Raw genomic sequence first — 21481 nt, 5'->3', positions numbered from 1 at the left:
GCATCTATTTAACTAAAGGGGTTATTTCATAAAGTGTAGTCACACAGCCTTTTGCACCAATTTAAATCGTTTTAAAGAACAGTTATCTGAAACCAGTGCAACTTCTGTTTATGAACTAAACCTTAATCTCACAGATTTAATAAAACGACCCACCCACAACATCTTCTCTCCTGTCTGCAGCTTGACCTGTTTCCTCATTATGAAAGAGGTCACTTGCTTTTAAACTCAGTGATAATAATACATAGCTTTAATATAACTTTTTATCCATACATCTTAAATTACTTTACAAAAAGTACGTAAGTATCACTGGATAACATTTACAAGAATACTTATGTCTTAGGGGCGGTCAGTGGGGCGTAGGCACTTGTAAAATGGAGATAGCAGGCAGAATTTTCAAATGGGGAAACTGAGGCACAGGGCAGTGAAGTATAGTTGCCCAAGGTCCCATAGCAGGTTAGTAACAGAGCAAGGAACATGACTCAGATCTCCCAATTCCCGGTCCACCAGTGCCCCTTCCATTAGATAATGCGGCTACCCAGTAATAATCAGCTGAAAGCATAGACTGAAGAACTGTAGTTAGTGGGCAAAGAAAATAAATCTAGTTCAAGAACACGAAAAAAGGAAGTTTCCTATTACATTCCAGTTTAAGGAACTCCTCCACCCCGAGAAACTATAGATGCCAGATTTGATCTCATTTTCACCTGTATAAATCCCAAGCAGCTCCACAGAAGGCAGTGGTGTTAATCCATGTTTTTACAGAAGTGAGATCAGTACCCAGCCCTGTAGCTTTCACTTGGGTATTAATTATATCTGCAGCATGAGAACACAAGCAGCACAGAAAAAGCAGCAATTACTTAACCTGTTTCCAAAATTATTGGAGGAAAAAGCAGAGACTCAGGTCTCAGAGACTTACTCTCCATGAAAAATAAATGGAAGTCAACACTTTAAATGGAAGTTATCATACTTAAGGTGAGTAATTTTATTTCATTAAATATATATTTTAAAAACATACTGTGTAAAGGAATTAGGATTCTCAATAATTTATTATGTACATTAGCAAATTCTGTTTACTGTTATTATACACAGAGCACTGAAGAGTATACCGGAGAGGAGCTGTGCCAAGTTCTTCAGGACCAAGGCAAAGCCATTGTGCAGATAACCAGCTCAAAATGCACTCTTCTCAGTTCATATCTCTTTAAATTAATTCTGGCCATTACTACACTAAATGCTTGACGAAAGGTCAGGGCCTGATCATGCAGGGTGTTGAGCTCATATTGGGAGTGCAGGGTGCTCAGCAATTTACAAGATTGAGCTCTAAGAGAGGTTAATGTTGCACTACTCAGTAGTAAAGAGCCTTTGGGGTCTGATTCTGCTCTCTCTGACACTGGAGTAACTCCACTGAGGTGAATAGAATTTCATTGGTATGAAACCAGTGTAGGCAAGATCAGAATCAGGCCCATTGGGTCTATGGGAGTGAGTTAAGCAGACTATCTGAGCTGCGGTGGTTTCTTTTTTCTTGTCCTCGTAAGATACATTGCAGTTTATCTTTAATTCTCAGTCCCAACAGGGCTTAAATCTCCCCACTCTCTGGAAAGTAATACGCAAAGGTAATTATCCATCTTGTGTAAACAACTGCAAGCACTGCTCAGATTTCCTGGTCCAAGAGAAAAACCAGATCCAAGTGCCTGGCATACATTGACCATTCTTAGCAAGGCAGTTCAGCCTTCCTATCAGCTTTCCAGAACTCTGATGTAATTCAAGGTACCTCAGCATTATAAGCTTTCCATTGCCATGCCAGTTTGCTCTCCTATTTCAGGAAAGGAAAGGAAAGAAGTCAGCTCTCGGATGATTAAACAACACCCAAGGATTAACAGAGGTAAAGTAATCAGATTATGCATTGGTTTCCTGTAGGCACTCTATGGTATTTGTAACATTATACGTAAGGCACCTGTCATCTCACAGCTGAACAGACAACAAACTATGGGGCCTGTCTTAAGTGACCACATAAAGGGACTGACAAATGTTGATTGCTTAACAGAGGTGGTCTTCTAATAAAGGCGGAGTGGAAGTGTACTCGGTACATCTGGGGATATTTTGTGGTGACGTTTTAAGACAGGAAGCTGCTAATATGGGTAGTCTTTTGTACAAGTTGCATTGTATACCAGTGACCACCGGTGCCAAACGACAGCACGATCGCTTATGGTTTTGTCAGTGTAGTGGTTGCCATGGCCTTTGCCAAGATGATTTCCTTGGATCCAAGTAGCCCAAAGATCTTGCTACATTCCTTTCAGGGAAAAAGGAGTTTGTTGAAGCAGTTACTTCCTTGCAAGGTATCTCCTTGAGTCACAATGAAGGGCTAAGCTGCAAAATCAGTTTCATGGCATATCTGCAGCAACTTCTCTGCTGTTTTTAATCACACAGCTTTATTCATAGAAGAGCAAGGGGATAGCAGAGTCTATGAGCAAAGAAATCAGTTGGATGCTAGCTGACTGGGTCCCTGGAAAGCCTCAGTCCAAAATATCCGTCTCAAATGGGACCAGGTGGTAATATGTCAAGTTGGTGACATAGGCTGCTGGATCATCAGTGTCTTCTAGCTCTGAAGTAAACTCACTAACACTTTCAAACCTAAAATTAAAAAAAAAAAGTCAAATCACTTACACAGCATGGGACAAAGGAGTGGAGGACAAAGGAAAGAATGAACATAAATTGTGGAAAGAGAGGTAAAACAACTGAAGACTGAATCCAGGAAACAATGAGGAAAGATACTTGCTAGCGAACCATGTGGAAACAAGACCGCAAACAAGAATGCTTTCTTGAGCTTTATCTCCAGCTAATGTTGCTTGCCCACCTTTCAGGGCAATGTTTTGAGTAAGTATTACCAACTAGCCTTAGTTCACATCAGACCTGAGTAACAGTAGAAGTATTTCTAATGCTTTATTGCAGCTTTATCTTTGTGCAGACTACTTTGTAAGTGAATGATCCTCCCAGGAATCCGCCCCTTCTTCCAGTACCTCAGCGCTTCATCCTAATGAAGCAGCGCTTTGTTTTTCAGAATGCTCCACCAAGGAAGGCCCATACGGACTACTGGTGTCTCACAGATCACAGTCTGTGAACCGCTGACAGACTGTAATCATGCTTCTTTGATACACTGACCAAAGTAGTACAGCATCTACCGCCAGTTTCAGAATCATTTAGTGTTACAGGACTAGAGAGATTCCCCCCCACACCACCTCCCACCCCCCAGTTAACGGTAGGCCTGTGTCTTTCTAAACCATGGAAATGAATGGAGGGAGGATCAGTTGTTTTCAGTAAAATAAGATGGTTATCTTCTTAAAAACATGCCCTGAATGAAAAACCAGACCAAACCTCATAATATAGCATGGTACCCATATGGAGGCAGTAAGTTATCCATCTCATTAGCTAACAGTGTTTATTAAAAATTATTACCACAAGGATGAACACCCTAATATGATAGTTGCCACCTATGGCAGTTGTCATCATAGTACTTGATGACACTGTGTATTTGTGATACATTGTTAGTGTGGCATATGAAAGTTGGCCTAGGTCAAAAACAGTAGTCAAGTCATTCTCAAGAATTCTTTTCTCCATGCCTCCCCTACTGCCAGCCAACCACAGGAAGGCTCTGTTCCCAGGAAGTCAATGTTCTATCAGTCAATGTCAAAGATCTAGGAGAGGAGTTGCTTAAATTTTACTAGCCAAGAGAAGTTCAAACTATGGTATGTTAATGACTGCAAGTGGAGCACTTAAGAAGAACCTCTAGAGTTAATCCTACTGAACCACACTCTCATATGTGAGTGAACCATCTCACTCTCTTCTAGGTTAAAACATGCTGGTGATGAAGGAAGGAAGGAAGCTAGCAAGCAAGCACTAGAAAAATGAGTCATGCAATTGAGGCCCAAATCCTCTCATTTCATTCTCACAGCCTTTGGCAGCTATTTCAAATGCTTCTGTTCTGAGAACACAGAGGACAGAGTCTGAATGGAATCTGCTTTTGTTTTGGTCTGAAAATGGAGATATAATCCTTTCCTTTTATATACAATGCTTTGCATTTGGCTTTTGCAACAAGTCAGAATAAGGAACTAAACTATGACAGAATGACTGCAATTTCTTGATGAGTCAGTGTATCCCTCTCTAATGCCTACAGCCTGACTGCCATCCCCTACTCACACAAGGTTTTAGTAAACCTAGTTTAGCTGGACCAGAATAAAAGATGATCCTATTCTCAGTTTCTCTTCCTTTGACATTTTCTGCACCATCTTCATGCTGCTGCATTATGGAACCTGCCTAGCCAATATTCATATTTTCCGACATCTTGTTAGACATCATCGAATTCTCTGAAGAGAGACCAAACAGATGAAGCCTTAAATAGTTCAGTGTAAAGCTGGGTCATCACATTCATCTGAACTGATTAGACTGCTGCAGCTGAGTAACATAACTACAGTCATCCCAGCAACTCTACCACAGATTGCCATTAGGGCACGCTATTCCAGAGATGAACCAAAAAGAGCTGGGGCAAAGTAATGGCAGTCAAAAGCTTCCAACCCCACGTGCAATTTCTCCATCAAACTCTTTCTTTTGGTTTCAGAAGCCTCACAAGTCATTGGCAGGAATATTTTAAACACGCCATAGCATTCTGATACCAGGCTTCTATCTACTTTCCATGGTCTTATGTTCAGGGTGAAAAAACTAGAAAAGCAGGAGACAGGTCTGTTAAGATTCTATCTTTCCCCATCAGTATCTCTACTGAAGAACAGATGACACTTCTGTTTAAAGTGGGACATATACCCTAGACTCTGCAATATTTTAAAATCTTCATGTGAAGCTGAACTCAGTTAAGGAGACTGCATCAGACAGCACTGCAGTAGGATATTTAACATGCTTCTGAGACGTTACAAACAAGTCATTTTCCCAAGTGAGAGTTTCTGAAACAATAGTTCTTCAGACTATTAATTACATGCGGATTCCTTCTTCTGTCCTCACTAATTATTCCCTAGTTCCTCAAAAGATACGTCCTCACAAAGGGCCTAATTCTCCTCTCGTTGTACACACTGATGCAAAACGGGTAATTTCTCTCCTTATAATACGATTGCACCAGTGTAAATCATGGGTAAGTGAGAGGAGAATCAGGGACAGTGTGCTGCTGGTGAAGAAAGTATTAGCTGATTCTCCTCTCATAATCTACATGATTGTAAACCAAGAATAACTCCACAGAAGTCAATGAAGTAACACTAGTGTAAAATTGGTGGGAGAAGAGAGCCTGGTCCCATGTATCAGCCCGCATAAGATCAGTATCTGTATAGTGCCTCTGCTCTCTCTGGGTAGATCTTAAAGGTCAGTGATAGCATTTTCTTTTCCTGATAGTAAATGGTAGGATTTTACATTTCTGGCAATGTTCTATTCCCAACATTAGTATTTCAGCACAGCTCTCTATTTAACTTATTTGCATTCACTTACATAAAAATCTCCTATCCAGAGCTCTACATGCTTATAACACTACAGTAGGGTTGTCCTTAAAAATGCACATCTTCTATTACAGTGGATTTTTACTGGAAAGCAGCATGGCCAACTCCACAGTTTTCACCACCTGCTGCTGGCAGAAAGGGTCCAAATAACCCTTGTAAGATAAGGCTCATGTACAGCAAACCAGTGACTAAAGCAAAACCAGCGACTAAATTATGATGAGTAGAAGATGTCTATTTAGCACTTTTTCCTCTCAAAAGATTACAAACTATACACAAGGGGATCATTTCTGCCACCTCTGGGATGGAACACAGTCGTTTCACAGCATACTGCAACAGTACAACACATTTCAGGACAGGATGTGAAGAATACAGCTAAGTGAAATTCTAAATCTGAATCCTTTCCAGGCCATCCAAGGTCACACAGGGCACAAAACAGGCTCTAAAATTACAGGGGAAATTACAGGGGCAGAATACAGTTACTCAAACTGGCATTTGGCCAGAACACCAGCACTAACTCTCCTGCTTACAAAAGTGCTACAACATCTTTAATGAAGCATGATCAGGATTTCCATTTTATGGATCTTACAAAACACAGCACCACTCACGATCTAATGCCTCTGAATGTTGGACACTGGTTCAATAAAGACTTATAGGAAAGAGTGCCATCTACTGAATCTCCAGTACCACTTTCTGAAGCATGTAGGTATTCTGTGCAAATTTTCTATCCAAGTTCAAAGCTAGCCAAGCCCTATTTAGCTTACAATATCTTAGAGTTGCTGAAGAAAAATGTGGATCTACAAGTTTTCATTTCAGGTGAGACTAGTCAGCCAAACAGGAATTAGCTCTTATTTCAGACAGAAAGCACCAATCCAGTCAATTCAACTGTACACAGACTGCAAATGGATTCCATAACACTCCAAAAAAATGTATACTTTTACTGAAGATTATCAACCTACATTTACATCTGCAATATAGGAAATCTTCACTAACTCAGCCTTTGATAAAACCACATCTTACACAAGTGATTGGCTATAAAATACAACGGCAGGAAGGACCTCAATTCAGCCTAAGAACAGCACACATATAGATTTTCAGTTATTAACTTCTGAACCGTTCCCTGCAAGAGAAAACAAGCTACCTCTGAATTTAGAATATGAATGGGTAAAGACATCCTGTTTCATTGGCTTATTTATTTCACCACAGTTCGTCTGAAAACCCTGCATCTGTTATATATTTCACAGTTTTTAAGGCCAGAAGGGCCTGTTATGATCATCCAGTCAGACCTCACGCATACCACAGGCCACTGCATTACACCATCTGATCCCCTGTTGTAGCCTAACAACTTTTGGCTGGGCTAGAGCATATTTTTAAATCAAGACTGGATGTCTTTCTAAAAGAATCTAAGTGATGGAAAAATCTATCATGTCCCTTGGTAACCTGTTCCAATGGTTAATTACCCTCACTATTAAAAATGTATGTCTGCTTTCCAGTTTCAGCTTTGATGACTTCAGCTTCCAGACACTGGATCTTTTTACGCCTACTTCCAGCCATTGGATTATGGCCCTATATGTGCTACAGTTCAAACTATGTTATCAAGGATCAAAGTTTGAAACAAGGAGCAAGATCCTGGCCACATTAAAGTCAATGGCAAAATTCCCACTGATTAAAACAGGGGCCCTCAACTTCCTTTAAACCCTTTAGCAAACTGATACAGATAACATTCTAAATGCAGTTTAGAAAAGACTTTAAGTTTGGAAACCAAGCTTCTGTCCATTTTATCCATGACGTTTTTCCTCCCTTGTTTTCCTTGGTTTTTACTGGCTTGACTAATGGGTAGCTCAATGTTTTTCACTGCAAATATTTAAAATGCTTGAATACACTGTTACCTCCATCTAGTTGAAGCTATTAAAGTGAAACATCAATCAGTTGGCATGACAGAACTTTACAGGAGTGCATTTCCATAAAAATTAATCTGTCAACATACTCATCGACTCAAACTCTATTTGAAAGCTTTATCCCCAAAGTGCCTACAATGCAGACCCAAAGGGGGAGCAATAACAAATAAGAAGGTATATTTTAGTCACTGAGTAATAAATTGCTTGCCTCCTAGGAGGATTTCGCCTCTCTACGGATCCTTCACTTTTCCACACACTGGATTCAATCCAGCTCTCACCAAAGACAAAGTGTAACAGGCCAGTGTCCGCTCTTGTTCTGAGATCCCACACAAACAGCTTGGGATGCTTTCTGTCTGCTAGCACCTCCTGAGTTTTATTGCTATTACCTCCACCAAACCACCATCACAATCCTGTGCAGCAACTTTCTCTGCAGTTTCCTCTAGTCCTCAGCCCTTTCTCTAGGGAGCGCTCTCACCACCCCGACCTCTTGCTTCCTCTGAACTCTGCTAGCGGCCTCCCTTGCACTTCCTTTCCATGCTTTTTAACTACCCTCTCAGCTAATAGGATAATTAGCCCCTTAGCCCATCAGTCCTCCCATCCCCCAGTTTGATTATTTAATTAAATACTCCACTCCTCCAGCAGGCCTCTTCTGGGGTAACTAATTAAAGCTCAGTGATCAGAGTGCTGGGTCAGCTACTAGTTCTCAGCATTCTGTCGCACACATCAGACCCTTGGTACCTATCACCCTTGAGGCCCCATGTTGCATCCACAGTTTTTCCATCAGAAGAGGGCCAGTCTCCTTTAGGTCACAAAACCGGGTGACTGGGCAACACAATGGCAGATGAAATTTAATGTTGATAAAGGCAAAGTAATGCACATTGGAAAACATAATCCTAACTATACATATACAATGATAGGGTCTAAATTAGCTGTTACCACTCAAGAAAGAGATCTTTGAGTCACTGTGGATAGTTCTCTGAAATCATCCACTCAATGTGCAGCGGCAGTCAAAAAAGTGAACAGAATGTTGGGAATCATCAAGAAAGGGATAGATAATAAGACAGAAAATATCAGATTGCCTCTCTATAAATCCATGGTACGCCCACACCTTGAATACTGCATGCAGATATGGTCGCCCCATCTCAAAAAAGATATACTGGAATTGGAAAAGGTTCAGAAAAGAGCAACAAAAATGATTAGGGGTATAGAATGGCTTCCGTATGAGGAGAGATTAATAAGACTCGGACTTTTCAGCTTGGAAAAGAGGTGACTAAGGGGGGATATAATAGAGGTCTATAAAATCATGAGTGGTATAGAGAAAGTAAACAAGGAAGTTGTTATTTACTCCTTCTCATAATGCAAGAACAAGGGGTCACCAAATGAAATTAATAGATAGCAGGTTTAAAACAAACACAAGAAAGTATTTTTTCACGCAATGCACTGTCAACCTCTGGAACTCCTTGCCAAAGGGTGTTGTGAAGGCAAATACTATAACAGGATTCAAAAGGGAGCTAGATAGATTCATGGAAGATAGGTCCATCAATGGCTATTAGCCAGGATGGGCAGGAATGGTGTCCCTAGCCTCTGTTTGCCAGAAGCTGGGATTGGGTGACAGGGCATGGATCACTTGATGATAACCTGTCTGTTCATTCCCTTTGGGGCACCTGCCATTGGCCACTGTCAAAGGACAGGATACTGGGCTTGATGGACCTTTGGTCTGACCCAGTGTGGCCGTTCTTATGTTCTTATGACACTCCATTGGGAGTCTATTGATTTTTATGACTGCTGCAATGGGCCGTTAGGGTACGTCTGCACTGCAGCTATGAGCGAGCCTCCCAGCCCAGGTGGACAGACTTGTGCCAGTGGAGCTCATGCGAGCATGCCAAATATAGTTGTGTAGACGTTGCAGCACGGCATAGGCTCAAGCTAGCCACCCAAGCTCAGGCCTACCTTGCTCCCTGAGTCCAAGCTCGAGTGGGGAGCCCGAGCCTCTGCTGGCACTGAAACGTCCACACAGCTATTTTTAGCATAGTAGGTTACGCCCTGCTAGCACAAGTCTGTCTACCCAGGCTGGGAGGCTCACTCCCAGCTGCAGCATAGACAGACCCTTACAGCCCAGCCAAACTAACCAACCTTTAATCAGCTAGACGGGCAATTTTACCAACACAGGTCTTCGCACAGCACTGGGTTTGTCTGGGCATTAAAATGTTGTTAGGAGAAGGTTACAATTAATTTAAAGACCCCAATACTCAGGAACAATGTATACTTACAAGTGCTCTGCTGAATCTACATCCAGGCGCTTGTCTTTTCCGTTTGGTATACTGTGGTCAATAACTATTGTTTCAGTGTTTGCTAAACAAAATCCATTAGAACGCATGATTTCTGTGGGGAGAAGGGAAGAAAGAGGTAAAATGCTGAAAGTCTGAGATGGATCCAGAAAAAGGCGGGGAGGGCGACAAGGCAGGGATAGGGTGGATGTGCATCACACAAAGCTGACATTACTGCAAACAGGACACACTGAAGTGTCAGTGAATATCTGTGCAAGCTAATTTAAAAGAAAAAGTCTTTTTATTATTTTGTAGCTTAATGATGAGCTGGGCTCATTTGCTGACTTCATAGCCACTTGAGCAACATCTGAGCAATTTTACTTGTGATCAGTCCTACTGAACTCATGTGCTTGAATATTTGCAGTTCAGAACCCTAATGTGAGAATATTTAGCAAATCTTCCCATCTGGGAGAAGGCCAAATTCTGCTCCCATTAAAGTCTGTGGCAAAATTCCCACTGACTTCAATGGAGTGGCATCTGCTCCATAAGTTTATAGTCCAACAGTATCTTGATTGTATTCTTCCCAGACATCAAGTTATCATAATTAAACAAAAAGATAAAGAAAAGAAATAATTACAACTCTAAATCAACAGCAACCTTGAAAGTAAGTTAGACAATAGGTTTTCCAACAGCAATTTTCCTTGGGCCCACTTCTCTATTGCCTTGAGCCTTGTGTAGTCATTACGTCTCTGCAAATGCTACCAGCTCAGAATGGCTGAATTCTACAGTCATTTTTAATAGGTCGGAGGGTCTAACACAATCCCCATTGAAATCAGTGGACAGACACCTATTGACTTTATGGGGCACTAGATTCGGCTCTCAGTGAATACACAAAGTTATGATATCATAAATACTTAGCAAGCTCACTGCAGCAAGCTTACACTTTTGAGGCCTGAATGCCATTGACTTCAATCAAGATTAGGCCCAACACTTGCAACTCAAATGAGTGGAAGGGTGGGGGCTAAGCCAAGAGGGAAGAAAGAACATGATAAAAGGGAGAGACGTTTGATTCAGGGCCAGTGGCGCAATGGATAACGCATCTGACTACGGATCAGAAGGTTGTAGGTTCAACTCCTGCCTGGCTCGGTGTTCTCTGGGGGGAGGGATAGGTCAGTGGTTTGAGCATTGGCCTGCTAAACCCAGGGTTGTGAGCTCAATCCTTGAGGGGGCCATTTAGGGATCTGGGGCAAAAATTGGGGATTGGTCCTGCTTTGAGCAGGGGGTTGGACTAGATGACCTCCCGAGGTCTCTTCCAACTCTGATATTCTATGATTCTATGATCATTAATTAACACTCCTACATCTAACAATAAGTTAACTAAACTTCAAAGTTAAAGCTCTCAGGCAGGGAGTGAAGAAACATACCTGCATTTACTTTATAAATTCTGCATGAAACCAAGTTACAATTCGGGGGCAAATTTGCAACTGGTATGCATGGATACAGCAGCATTGCCTTTAATGGTTTCTTACCCATTTACATCAGAGATTTTAGCCCCATGTTCATTAGAACACCTTTCATTCACTGGGGAGCAGCAAAAGTACACTGGGGCTGGCACATCCTTGGAGTCTCCTCTCACTTGCACTCATTTCATACTGCCACTGACTTCAATAGATCTTTTTCCTGATATACACCAAATTAAGAGGAGAACCAGGCCCTGTTTGTTAGTTTTGAGCATTATCTGCAGGAACAAGAGAACTATCCCGCTGTTGAAAGGGTGGTGGGGTGGGTCTGGACACAAAAGGTTTGCATCTTGAACCCAAAGTGTTTGCCACCCTGTGATACCGACCGACCTTAGATGTGAAAAGACCTGAGGTTTAAATTTTTTACAATAAAGGTACATTTTTGCATTCAGACTAACACTCATGTGCCTCTATGTTTATGTGGAAAAATTATTCTCTGACTTCTGGTCCATTTTGTATTGCACCCAAGTTGAACAGGAGGTATCTGTGAGAGGTTTTACACTGAATCCCTCCAGAATCCCACTTCAGCCGTGACTCCCTGTCAAACACTGTTCGGTAGACTGAGATGCAAAGTCAAGGATCAGACTCTGCTTTCATCTGGTGAGTTTTGTTTGGTTCAAATATTTTAATCCGGAGTGGACTGTGCTGGACACAGTTGGTTTTCTTTTAGTGACTACAAAATATTTTTGCAGCGTACTCAGAGGTTACAAGTCACCTAGAGAGTTGTATTATATCCAATGTAAAGCAAGCCCAGCATGTCACAGTTTTTTCCGAGTGTCCTTGACATGACCTAAGAATATTACAGCATTACCCCTGCAGTATGAAGCATTTTAGAAGTTAACCTTTAGTGCCATCTGCTGGAACCATCAACTCAACAATGCAGTCATTTCACTGTGCAAAATTCAGACTAGGGTTGTATCAACTAAACAGCGGATTCTGGGCTTTGTTTTGAAATTCTTTATAACAGCCAGTCAGTACATAAGACTGACTACCACAGAGTGCTTTTGGATACCCAGACAGAGAGGAAAAAACAAATCAAGTCAGGTGTGATTATAAACTGTAGGAGTTAATTTGGGATTTAAAAACGTATTCTTGTTCAGGTCCCATTGTTTCCACAGCTCCTCTACGCAGAATCTACTCACTGCTCGTCCAGGTTTCACTCTTTGTTTTTGAGCATTCATACATGAGAATTAAGGTGGTGGTCTCCACACAATTCTTTACCAACCATTAAAAATATCAGTGACCCGCATTTTCTTGTCACACCAGTTTGGTGTAACTTCAGAGACTTCCACAAAGTTATGCTTGATTTACACCAGTGTAAGAAGGAGCAGCAGCAGAACTAGTAGCTGCCGTCTTATTGCACTCTTAGAGCTGCAACAGAATGGTGCCCAGACTGTTGCTTAATGACCACATTCCATCTGCTTCTGGACCCATCATGTCACGTGTGCAGAGATGCACACAGACCAAGTTGTTAAGTAGTTGCCTTTCACTACATTTTTCTTCAGAGAACAAAACAAGCCTTAAACTCTACAAAAACAAAAAAGTTGATTCTCCAGTGTTTAACCAGTTCAGCTCCAATGGAGTTATACTTGATTTATCCCAGTATAAGTGTCAAGGGAATCAGGCCCAGTATGTCAATTTCCAGTATTTTAAACTGCAATTTTTCCTAGACTTTCTTTTAAAGTATATTGTTTAAGAGCACTTTGTTTCACATTATATATTCTTAAAGCTAGAGTCTGCCACCCTTATTGACACCGAGTAGAAACTTACTCTGCAAGTAGTCCCATTGAATATGCTCTTTAGTGTATTTTCAGAGAACATTTTCAGGTATATAGAAGCAAAATAAATGGCATATAGTCAACACATCATGCATTTAAGTGGGTGACCGATGCAAAAACTGTGCACAGAAATGGTAGATGTAATTTCTAATTAACTTATACATAACCTGTCTATAAATTCACACCTTTGCCATTAGAACTGGCCTAGGGGTCTTTATCACAGTTTGTTCTGTACATCAGTAAAATGACTAAAAAAAAGATCCTGAACACGCTAAATTTTGCAACATTATATAAAGAATAAATGACTGATTTTCTGTGTTTGCATTTACTCCCTCTTGGGATACATTTGCACATGTCATGTATCAATATAGGAAAAACCCACTTTTTTTTGTTTAGCTTAATGAAGATACCCACCTCTACCTGACTCACATTCTGGTCAAGGAGGATTACGTACAGTAAATGTATTCACGCCCTTCCCCTCTCCCCAAGCATACAAGTAGATACCTGAAGAGACAGACACACAAATCCTCCACTGAGAAGGAGACTGAATTTGTACATGGAAGCCAAATAGGGCATGGAATCACTGTTCTGCACTTACGTCTGCTCTTGTGTTTCATTTAATTTCTTTGATGCTCTTCACCATCGTTTATACAGATGGGTTTGTTGTTAAATTTCTCAGGCATGCTTTATATTAAGGGTACATTTATAAATCATTTATAAAGGGTTAATAAACTCTAACAAATGATTACTCCTAACCATGGCATATAATCATCTACAAAATCTTCTACTGTACTGATGTAGTTACAACTATCTGTAAGATTATTACTCCTGTCTTTCACATCTATTCATCATGTATTAATCCTTCTTAAAATATTTATAAATAAACCCTTAGTACAAAATGTGACCATTTTGCATGTTATAAAAATATACTTTATTTAGTTCATGTCCTTTCAGTTCTTCCATTGCAGTGCAACAGTATGGACAGCACAAGGACATGGCCTTCTCAAGGAATGGCTAATGGACTCCAAGCAGCACAAAGAAGAATCTAAAGATCGTATAATGCCCATAGCGTGTTTGCTCTTATGATATTCTATACATTGGAAGGCAAGAACATGGGGAAAGTGAGGGAGGAAGTGTTTCTTTTGAAATGTTGAGGAGGGAGGGGAGTGAAAGAACAGACAAATATTTTCATTTAATAATTCTTGTATGCATTCTAGCGAGCTAATAATTCTTACCTGATATTTTAACCGGACTCTGAAAGCTTGGTTGAATTTTATGGACATTGTCATTTTTTAACACTTGATCTAACGGAGATCTTTCAAAGAAGGTAAGGACAACTTCAGATCTAGAATACTGAAAAAGAACCAAAGAAATATATATTTTCAAAGTTTAATTCCCAGACTCATGGCTTGGTTTGTTTATCCTGTTATCCCCTACCTCCCACCTGTTACTGGGCCAAATCTTGAGAAATGCTCAATACATGCAATTCCTGTTGACAACATACAACTCCCACTGACTACATTAAGCATTCCAGATGCCCAGTGCTCTTAGGGTTTGTCTAATAAATTATGATTACTTCATGGGTGGGTTTTTTTTGTTTTTTGTTACTTGTCCATCAGTGATTTTCTAGGCACTTTGCATAAAAAAAGTCAATATTCCTTATAACAAACTTATTTGTCTAGTGGGGGAGCGTGGGGGGGAACCCTCTTACACTGAACTCATCTGGACATGCCAAAAAACTCATGAAGTCTGCAACTCCTCTCGCTTACACTCCTTTTCACTAGTGTAAATCCACTGACTTCTGTGGAGTATATCTTGCTCTACACAAGAACAAGTAACCAACCAGGTCCATGATCTGCAGATTTCAAAATGACCACCCATTCACATTGGTTATCAGTCACCATGGTCGCCAATTACTCAAGTAGTTTTCTTCCCCAGTGAGCGCTTTGTTTGCTCATGAGTTAGTTTCCTTGGTAAAGACACTGACACTGCAGACATGACTACACACTTTGTAAGTATCTGAGACACTGAAATACAGCAATATGACTGTCAGGCAGAATGATCACACCTGGCACATGGTCTATTGCAGGGGTTCTCAAACTGGGGGTTGGGACCCCTCAGGGGGTCGCGAGGTTATTACCTGGAGGGTTGCGAGCTGTCAACCTCTACCCCGAACCCCGCTTGCCTCCAGCATTTATAATGGTGGTAAATATATTTAAAAGTGTGTTTAAAATTTATTAGGGGGGTCACATTCAGAGGCTTGCTGTGTGAAAGGGGTCACCAGTAAAAAAGTTTGAGACCCACTAGTCTATTGGCTACACAGTCATATCATAGAATCATAGAATCATAGAATATCAGGGTTGGAAGGGACCCCTGAAGGTCATCTAGTCCAACCCCCTGCTCGAAGCAGGACCAATTCCCAGTTAAATCATCCCAGCCAGGGCTTTGTCAAGCCTGACCTTAAAAACCTCTAAGGAAGGAGATTCTACCACCTCCCTAGGTAACGCATTCCAGTGTTTCACCACCCTCTTAGTGAAAAAGTTTTTCCTAATATCCAATCTAAACCTCCCCCACTGCAACTTGAGACCATTACTCCTCGTTCTGTCATCTGCTACCATTGAGAACAGTCTAGAGCCATCCTCTTTGGAACCCCCTTTCAGGTAGTTGAAAGCAGCGATCAAATCCCCCCTCATTCTTCTCTTCTGCAGGCTAAACAATCCCAGCTCCCTCAGCCTCTCCTCATAAGTCATGTGTTCTAGACCCCTAATCATTTTTGTTGCCCTTCGCTGGACTCTCTCCAATTTATCCACATCCTTCTTGTAGTGTGGGGCCCAAAACTGGACACAGTACTCCAGATGAGGCCTCACCAATGTCGAATAGAGGGGAACGATCACGTCCCTCGATCTGCTCGCTATGCCCCTACTTATACATCCCAAAATGCCATTGGCCTTCTTGGCAACAAGGGCACACTGCTGACTCATATCCAGCTTCTCGTCCACTGTCACCCCTAGGTCCTTTTCCGCAGAACTGCTGCCTAGCCATTCGGTCCCTAGTCTGTAGAGGTGCATTGGATTCTTCCATCCTAAGTGCAGGACCCTGCACTTATCCTTATTGAACCTCATCAGATTTCTTTTGGCTCAATCCTCCAATTTGTCTAGGTCCTTCTGTATCCTATCCCTCCCCTCCAGCGTATCTACACTCCTCCCAGTTTAGTATCATCCGCAAATTTGCTGAGAGTGCAATCCACACCATCCTCCAGATCATTTATGAAGATATTGAACAAAACCGGCCCCAGGACCGACCCTTGGGGCACTCCACTTGATACCGGCTGCCAACTAGACATGGAGCCATTGATCACTACCCGTTGAGCCCGACAATCTAGCCAGCTTTCTACCCACCTTATAGTGCATTCATCCAGCCCATACTTCCTTAACTTGCTGACAAGAATACTGTGGGAGACTGTGTCAAAAGCTTTGCTAAAGTCAAGAAACAATAAATACATCCACTGCTTTCCCTTCATCCACAGAACCAGTAATCTCATCATAAAAGGCGATTAGATTAGTCAGGCATGACCTTCCCTTGGTGAATCCATGCTGGCTGTTCCTGATCACTTTCCTCTCATGCAAGTGTATCAGGATTGATTCTTTGAGGACCTGCTCCATGATTTTTCCAGGGACTGAGGTGAGGCTGACTGGCCTGTAGTTCCCAGGATCCTCCTTCTTCCCTTTTTTAAAGATTGGCACTACATTAGCCTTTTTCCAGTCATCCGGGACTTCCCCGGTTCGCCACGAGTTTTCAAAGATAATGGCCAATGGCTCTGCAATCACAGCCGCCAATTCCTTCAGCAGTCTCGGATGCAACTCGTCCGGCCCCATGGACTTGTGCACGTCCAGCTTTTCTAAATAGTCCCTAACCACCTCCATCTCCACAGAGGGCTGGCCATCTCTTCCCCATTTTGTGATGCCCAGCGCAGCAGTCTGGGAGCTGACCTTGTTAGTGAAAACAGAGGCAAAAAAAGCATTGAGTACATTAGCTTTTTCCACATCCTCTGTCACTAGGTTGCCTCCCTCATTCAGTAAGGGGCCCACACTTTCCTTGGCTTTCTTCTTGTTGCCAACATACCTGAAAAAACCCTTCTTGTTACTCTTGACATCTCTCGCTAGCTGCAGCTCCAGGTGCGATTTGGCCCTCCTGATTTCATTCCTACATGCCCGAGCAATATTTTTATACTCTTCCCTGGTCATATGTCCAACCTTCCACTTCTTGTAAGCTTCTTTTTTATGTTTAAGATCCGCTAGGATTTCACCATTAAGCCAAGCTGGTCGCCTGCCATATTTACTATTCTTTCGACACATCGGGATGGTTTGTCCCTGTAACCTCAACACGGATTCCTTGAAATACAGCCAGCTCTCCTGGACTCCTTTCCCCTTCAAGTTAGTCCCCCAGGGGATCCTGGCCATCCGTTCCCTGAGGGAGTCGAAGTCTGCTTTCCTGAAGTCCAGGGTCCGTATCCTGCTGCTTATCTTTCTTCCCTGCGTCAGGATCCTGAACTCAACCAACTCATGGTCACTGCCTCCCAGATTCCCATCCACTTTTGCTTCCCCCACTAATTCTACCCAGTTTGTGAGCAGCAGGTCAAGAAAAGCACCCCCCCTAGTTGGCTCCTCTAGCACTTGCGCCAGGAAATTGTCCCCTACGCTTTCCAAAAACTTCCTGGATTGTCTATGCACCGCAGTATTGCTCTCCCAGCAGATATCAGGAAAATTAAAGTCATCCATGAGAATCAGGGCATGCGATCTAGTAGCTTCCGTGAGCTGCCGGAAGAAAGCCTCATCTACCTCATCCCCCTGGTCCGGTGGTCTATAGCAGATTCCCACCACTACATCACTCTTGTTGCACACACTTCTAAACTTAATCCAGAGACACTCAGGTTTTTCTACAGTTTCGTACCGGAGCTCTGAGCAGTCATACTGCTCCCTTACATACAGTGCTACTCCCCCACCTTTTCTGCCCTGCCTGTCCTTCCTGAACAGTTTATAACCATCCATGACAGTACTGACATGACATATCATAGGACCTTGGCTGAAAATATAAAATAAAAATACGTTGTATTTCCATGCTGCATTCCATTTGAAGAACTCAAAGCACTTAAAATGAATAACATCGCTCGGTACCCCAGCAAAGTATCATCATCCCCATTTTATTGATGGGGAAACTGAGGCACACATGTTCAATGACTTCCCCATTTATACAGCAAAGCCAGTGCCATGACCAAGAATGCAACTCATATCTCCCAACTCCTGCATGTGTGGTTGAACTTCAAGAGCAATTGCTCTTTCACAAGATCGTCCCAAGGATCTTTAAGTGGTTTGCATACATTAATCAAGCCTCAACATAGCCTTGTCATGGAGATAAATGTTATAATACCTTTTGTACAGATGGGCAACCCAAGGGCCAGAGAGGTTAAGTGACTTGTCCAATTTAAAAAGGGGACTGAATCTATGGTCCAGATAACATTAAAAGGAAGGCATTCAGAAGCCTGGGGTAGCAGGGGCGAGACTACAAATAATACCCATTATTACTATTATTATTATTCATTGAGCACCTTCAGCGTGCCTCATGCAACAAAAACAGGGAAATACACAGTCCCTGCTTGACTGAGCTTACAATCTACAGCCCCAATCCTGCAATCAGAAAACACAGAGGTAGACCCTTGTGCCATACAGAGCCCCACTGAAATCAGTGGGGGTCTGCTCATGTGGATCTAATTACAAGATTGGGCACTCAATTCAACACACAATGCAGGTCAGATATATTACCCTGAAAGACAAGGAGATGATAGTCATGGCAATGCTCAGGTCACTTTGGAATAAATGTTACGTAACAGAACATTACTTGGATCACTGGTTCTCAACCTGCCGGCCGCTTGTGGTCCAAACAGCACACAGCTGCAGCCCATGTGACAGCCTTAGGACCATACAGGTAGTGTGTATATATATTGTGTGGATGCGGCCCTCATAACACATAGAGAGCTGCATATGTGGCCCACAATGGTAAATAGGTTCAGAACCACTGACTTAGATGGATTAATTCTGACAGGCTCCAGAGAAGAACTTGTGTTGAAATGAGGGATGTAACTGACTGGAGAGAGGGTGATAGTTTGGTGCACTAGGAAAAGCAGGGTCTTCTGGGGAAAAGAAGGATACCAGTTGGGCTGCCTAGGACCAAAGGCAGCAGGGGTAGAAACAAGGGGTAGGAGACTATGAGGGTTGAGATACAGGGAGGGAGGGATGATATCATGCAGGATCGTGAACAGCCACTTTTGCCTCTGCAAAAGCTCAAACAGCCCCATGCCTTCCCATCTAAATGAAGAGGGCAAATCAGAACCGGTGGATAGTAAAGTTCAGTAAGGTGGTACTTAGCATACTTACTTTCCAAGGCATATTTATAATAATCTTCAGAAGCTTCTCCACTTCATTGAGCCTGGCTTCTATATCACGGGCCTCTTTTATTGTGATTAGTCCTAGAAACAAGGTAAACACATTGTAAGCGAGAATGAAAATACAAAACATGCATGTGGACGTCTATATGTGGCAGACAGATCTAGGTTACTCATGAATATGTGGAAAGACATCAAACAGCATGCCTAATTGATACACATCTTTTACCTCAGGAGATGATGACCCATTGTCCAGAAGTAGCTCCCCTAATTTCATGTCAGATTGTTGCTGTGTTGGAACACAGAGAGGGATATTAAATCAAAAAACCCCAAATCCTCTTTCTGAAGCCATGATCCATCCTCATTCGTCAACGAAGAGTGGAAAAGAAAGTACTCACACAGGAGAAGAGGAAAGAATCAAACACAAGCTAAACAAAGCTCTTTGAGAGCAGCCTCATATTTCTTGAACATAATATGGTACAGGAGCAATAGTCAAAGGAAGATTTTTCAAAACCCTATTCGTAAACAGCTAGACTACAGGACAAGGGGATTTTGCTACAACTGTCATGATAATCATCCACCATGAACGTTATCACACAGCCATAGAAACGATCAAGATAGAAAAAGACACGTTAGGTCCTCTACACCATCATAATATCCAGTCAGTGCAATATATTTAGAGTGCTTTGTCTCTAGTTTTAAATGTCTCAGAATAAGAGGCTTCCATCATAATACTTGAGAGATTTTTTTCACAACCTAACAGACCTCATTGTTGGGAAATGAGGAAGTCCTACAGGCTGTGCAGAAAAAAATCCAGCAAACTGAAACCTAAGTCAATCTTTTAAAAGCAGACAACAAAAATATGTAGAATAGTTTGAGGTAGAACCCTGCCCTTGAGCACTCTGACAATTTTTGTGGTTTTACACTTACATTTTCATGTTTTAAAAAAAAGTTTTAATCTCCTTGTTGCTGTGTGAAAGACCCGTACAAGACTGTCAAACACACAAAACTAACAAACTGGAGACAAAAATATAGAAAAATTTCCCCTCCATTTTCCTTCCAATCTCTGTCTGGCATTGATATCTTAGGCAGTGGCTCCACTACAGAGCTTACAGCGGTGCAGCTGTGCCGCTGCTGCACTGCTAGTGTGGACACCCTAATCTGACAGGAGAGAGCTCTCCCAATTACTCTCGCCCCTGCAAGCGGCAGTCGCTACGTTGGCAGGAGAAGCTCTCCCGCCTACACAGCACTGTCCAAACTGGCACTTAGATCAGTGTAACTTACATCGCACGGGGGGTGGCTTATTCACACCCCTGAGCGACATAAGTTATACCGACGTAAGTAGCAGTGTGTACATAGCCTTATTTTAGGTGTTGCTCGTAGCACTGGCGCATACATAACTTCCATGCAGAAGTGTGACTTTAGGCTGGCAATGGTCCTTAGAGTACGGCGTTCGTTAAAAAAAAAAAAAGTTACAGACTATCTCAACAGCACTACTCCTGGCAACGGGCCCCAAATTTACATCATCCACGGCAGATCAGAGGATTACCAAGGATGGAGCAACAGGATGTTGGACGTGTTGTCACATTCTGCTATATTCTATACAAATCCATTAGGCACACTGTCATTTCTCCTATTTCTTCCATGCTCAAGGAAGGAAGAGGTTCCTTACCCAGAGCCTGAGTCAACTCCCACTGAAATCAATGTGAGTATTTCTATGGACTTTAAAGGGAGTTGGATTGGGCCTAAAGAAAGTAGACACAGCAAAACCAACAGCCCTTAATACTGGGGTGCTCAGAATCTTGATCTAGCTCTGAATTTTGTAACTAATAGGCACCTACAGAGATTCCATCTTGTCACAATGTAGGTGAATAAGGCTATTGAGAAGTTGGACCAACATATAGATATAGCCTCATTTTCTACGTCTTTCTAGTTGCTTGGTAGCCCCTTTTGCCAGCTGTTTATTCCAGGCCAACCCCACCTGTGCTTTGACATGGGGCCAAAGATTCTATATGCAAAGTGGCACTGCAGTGTTTGCCTGGCTTTCACTATGAATAAGTAGGTAAGTAAGTAAATCCATGTATTAGTGACATCATAGC

At 42.1% G+C, this 21481-nt stretch overlaps 1 protein-coding gene and 1 non-coding gene across 2 annotated transcripts in view; one reads left to right on the top strand and one right to left on the bottom strand.

Moving 5' to 3' along the window:
- Positions 1-970: 970 nt before the first annotated feature.
- PXDC1 (PX domain containing 1) overlaps positions 971-21481 on the bottom strand; it is a 32649-nt gene continuing 12138 nt past the window's right edge. Inside the window, exons 2-5 of the mRNA XM_077809134.1 lie at positions 19375-19466; positions 14179-14296; positions 9649-9760; positions 971-2625 (exon numbers count right to left, since the gene is read on the bottom strand). Of these exons, the coding sequence (XP_077665260.1) occupies positions 2508-2625; positions 9649-9760; positions 14179-14296; positions 19375-19466 (440 nt within the window). The 3' untranslated portion in view covers positions 971-2507. The remainder of the gene's footprint in view (positions 2626-9648; positions 9761-14178; positions 14297-19374; positions 19467-21481) is intronic.
- On the top strand, positions 10719-10791 carry TRNAR-ACG (transfer RNA arginine (anticodon ACG)). The gene has a single exon. It is a non-coding gene; the product is annotated as a tRNA-Arg (tRNA).

This window comes from Eretmochelys imbricata, chromosome 2, assembly GCF_965152235.1.
Source record: "Eretmochelys imbricata isolate rEreImb1 chromosome 2, rEreImb1.hap1, whole genome shotgun sequence".
Classification (NCBI taxonomy): Eukaryota; Metazoa; Chordata; order Testudines; family Cheloniidae; genus Eretmochelys; species Eretmochelys imbricata.
Note: the sequence above shows the minus strand (reverse complement) of the source record. Positions and strands in the feature narration are given on the sequence as shown.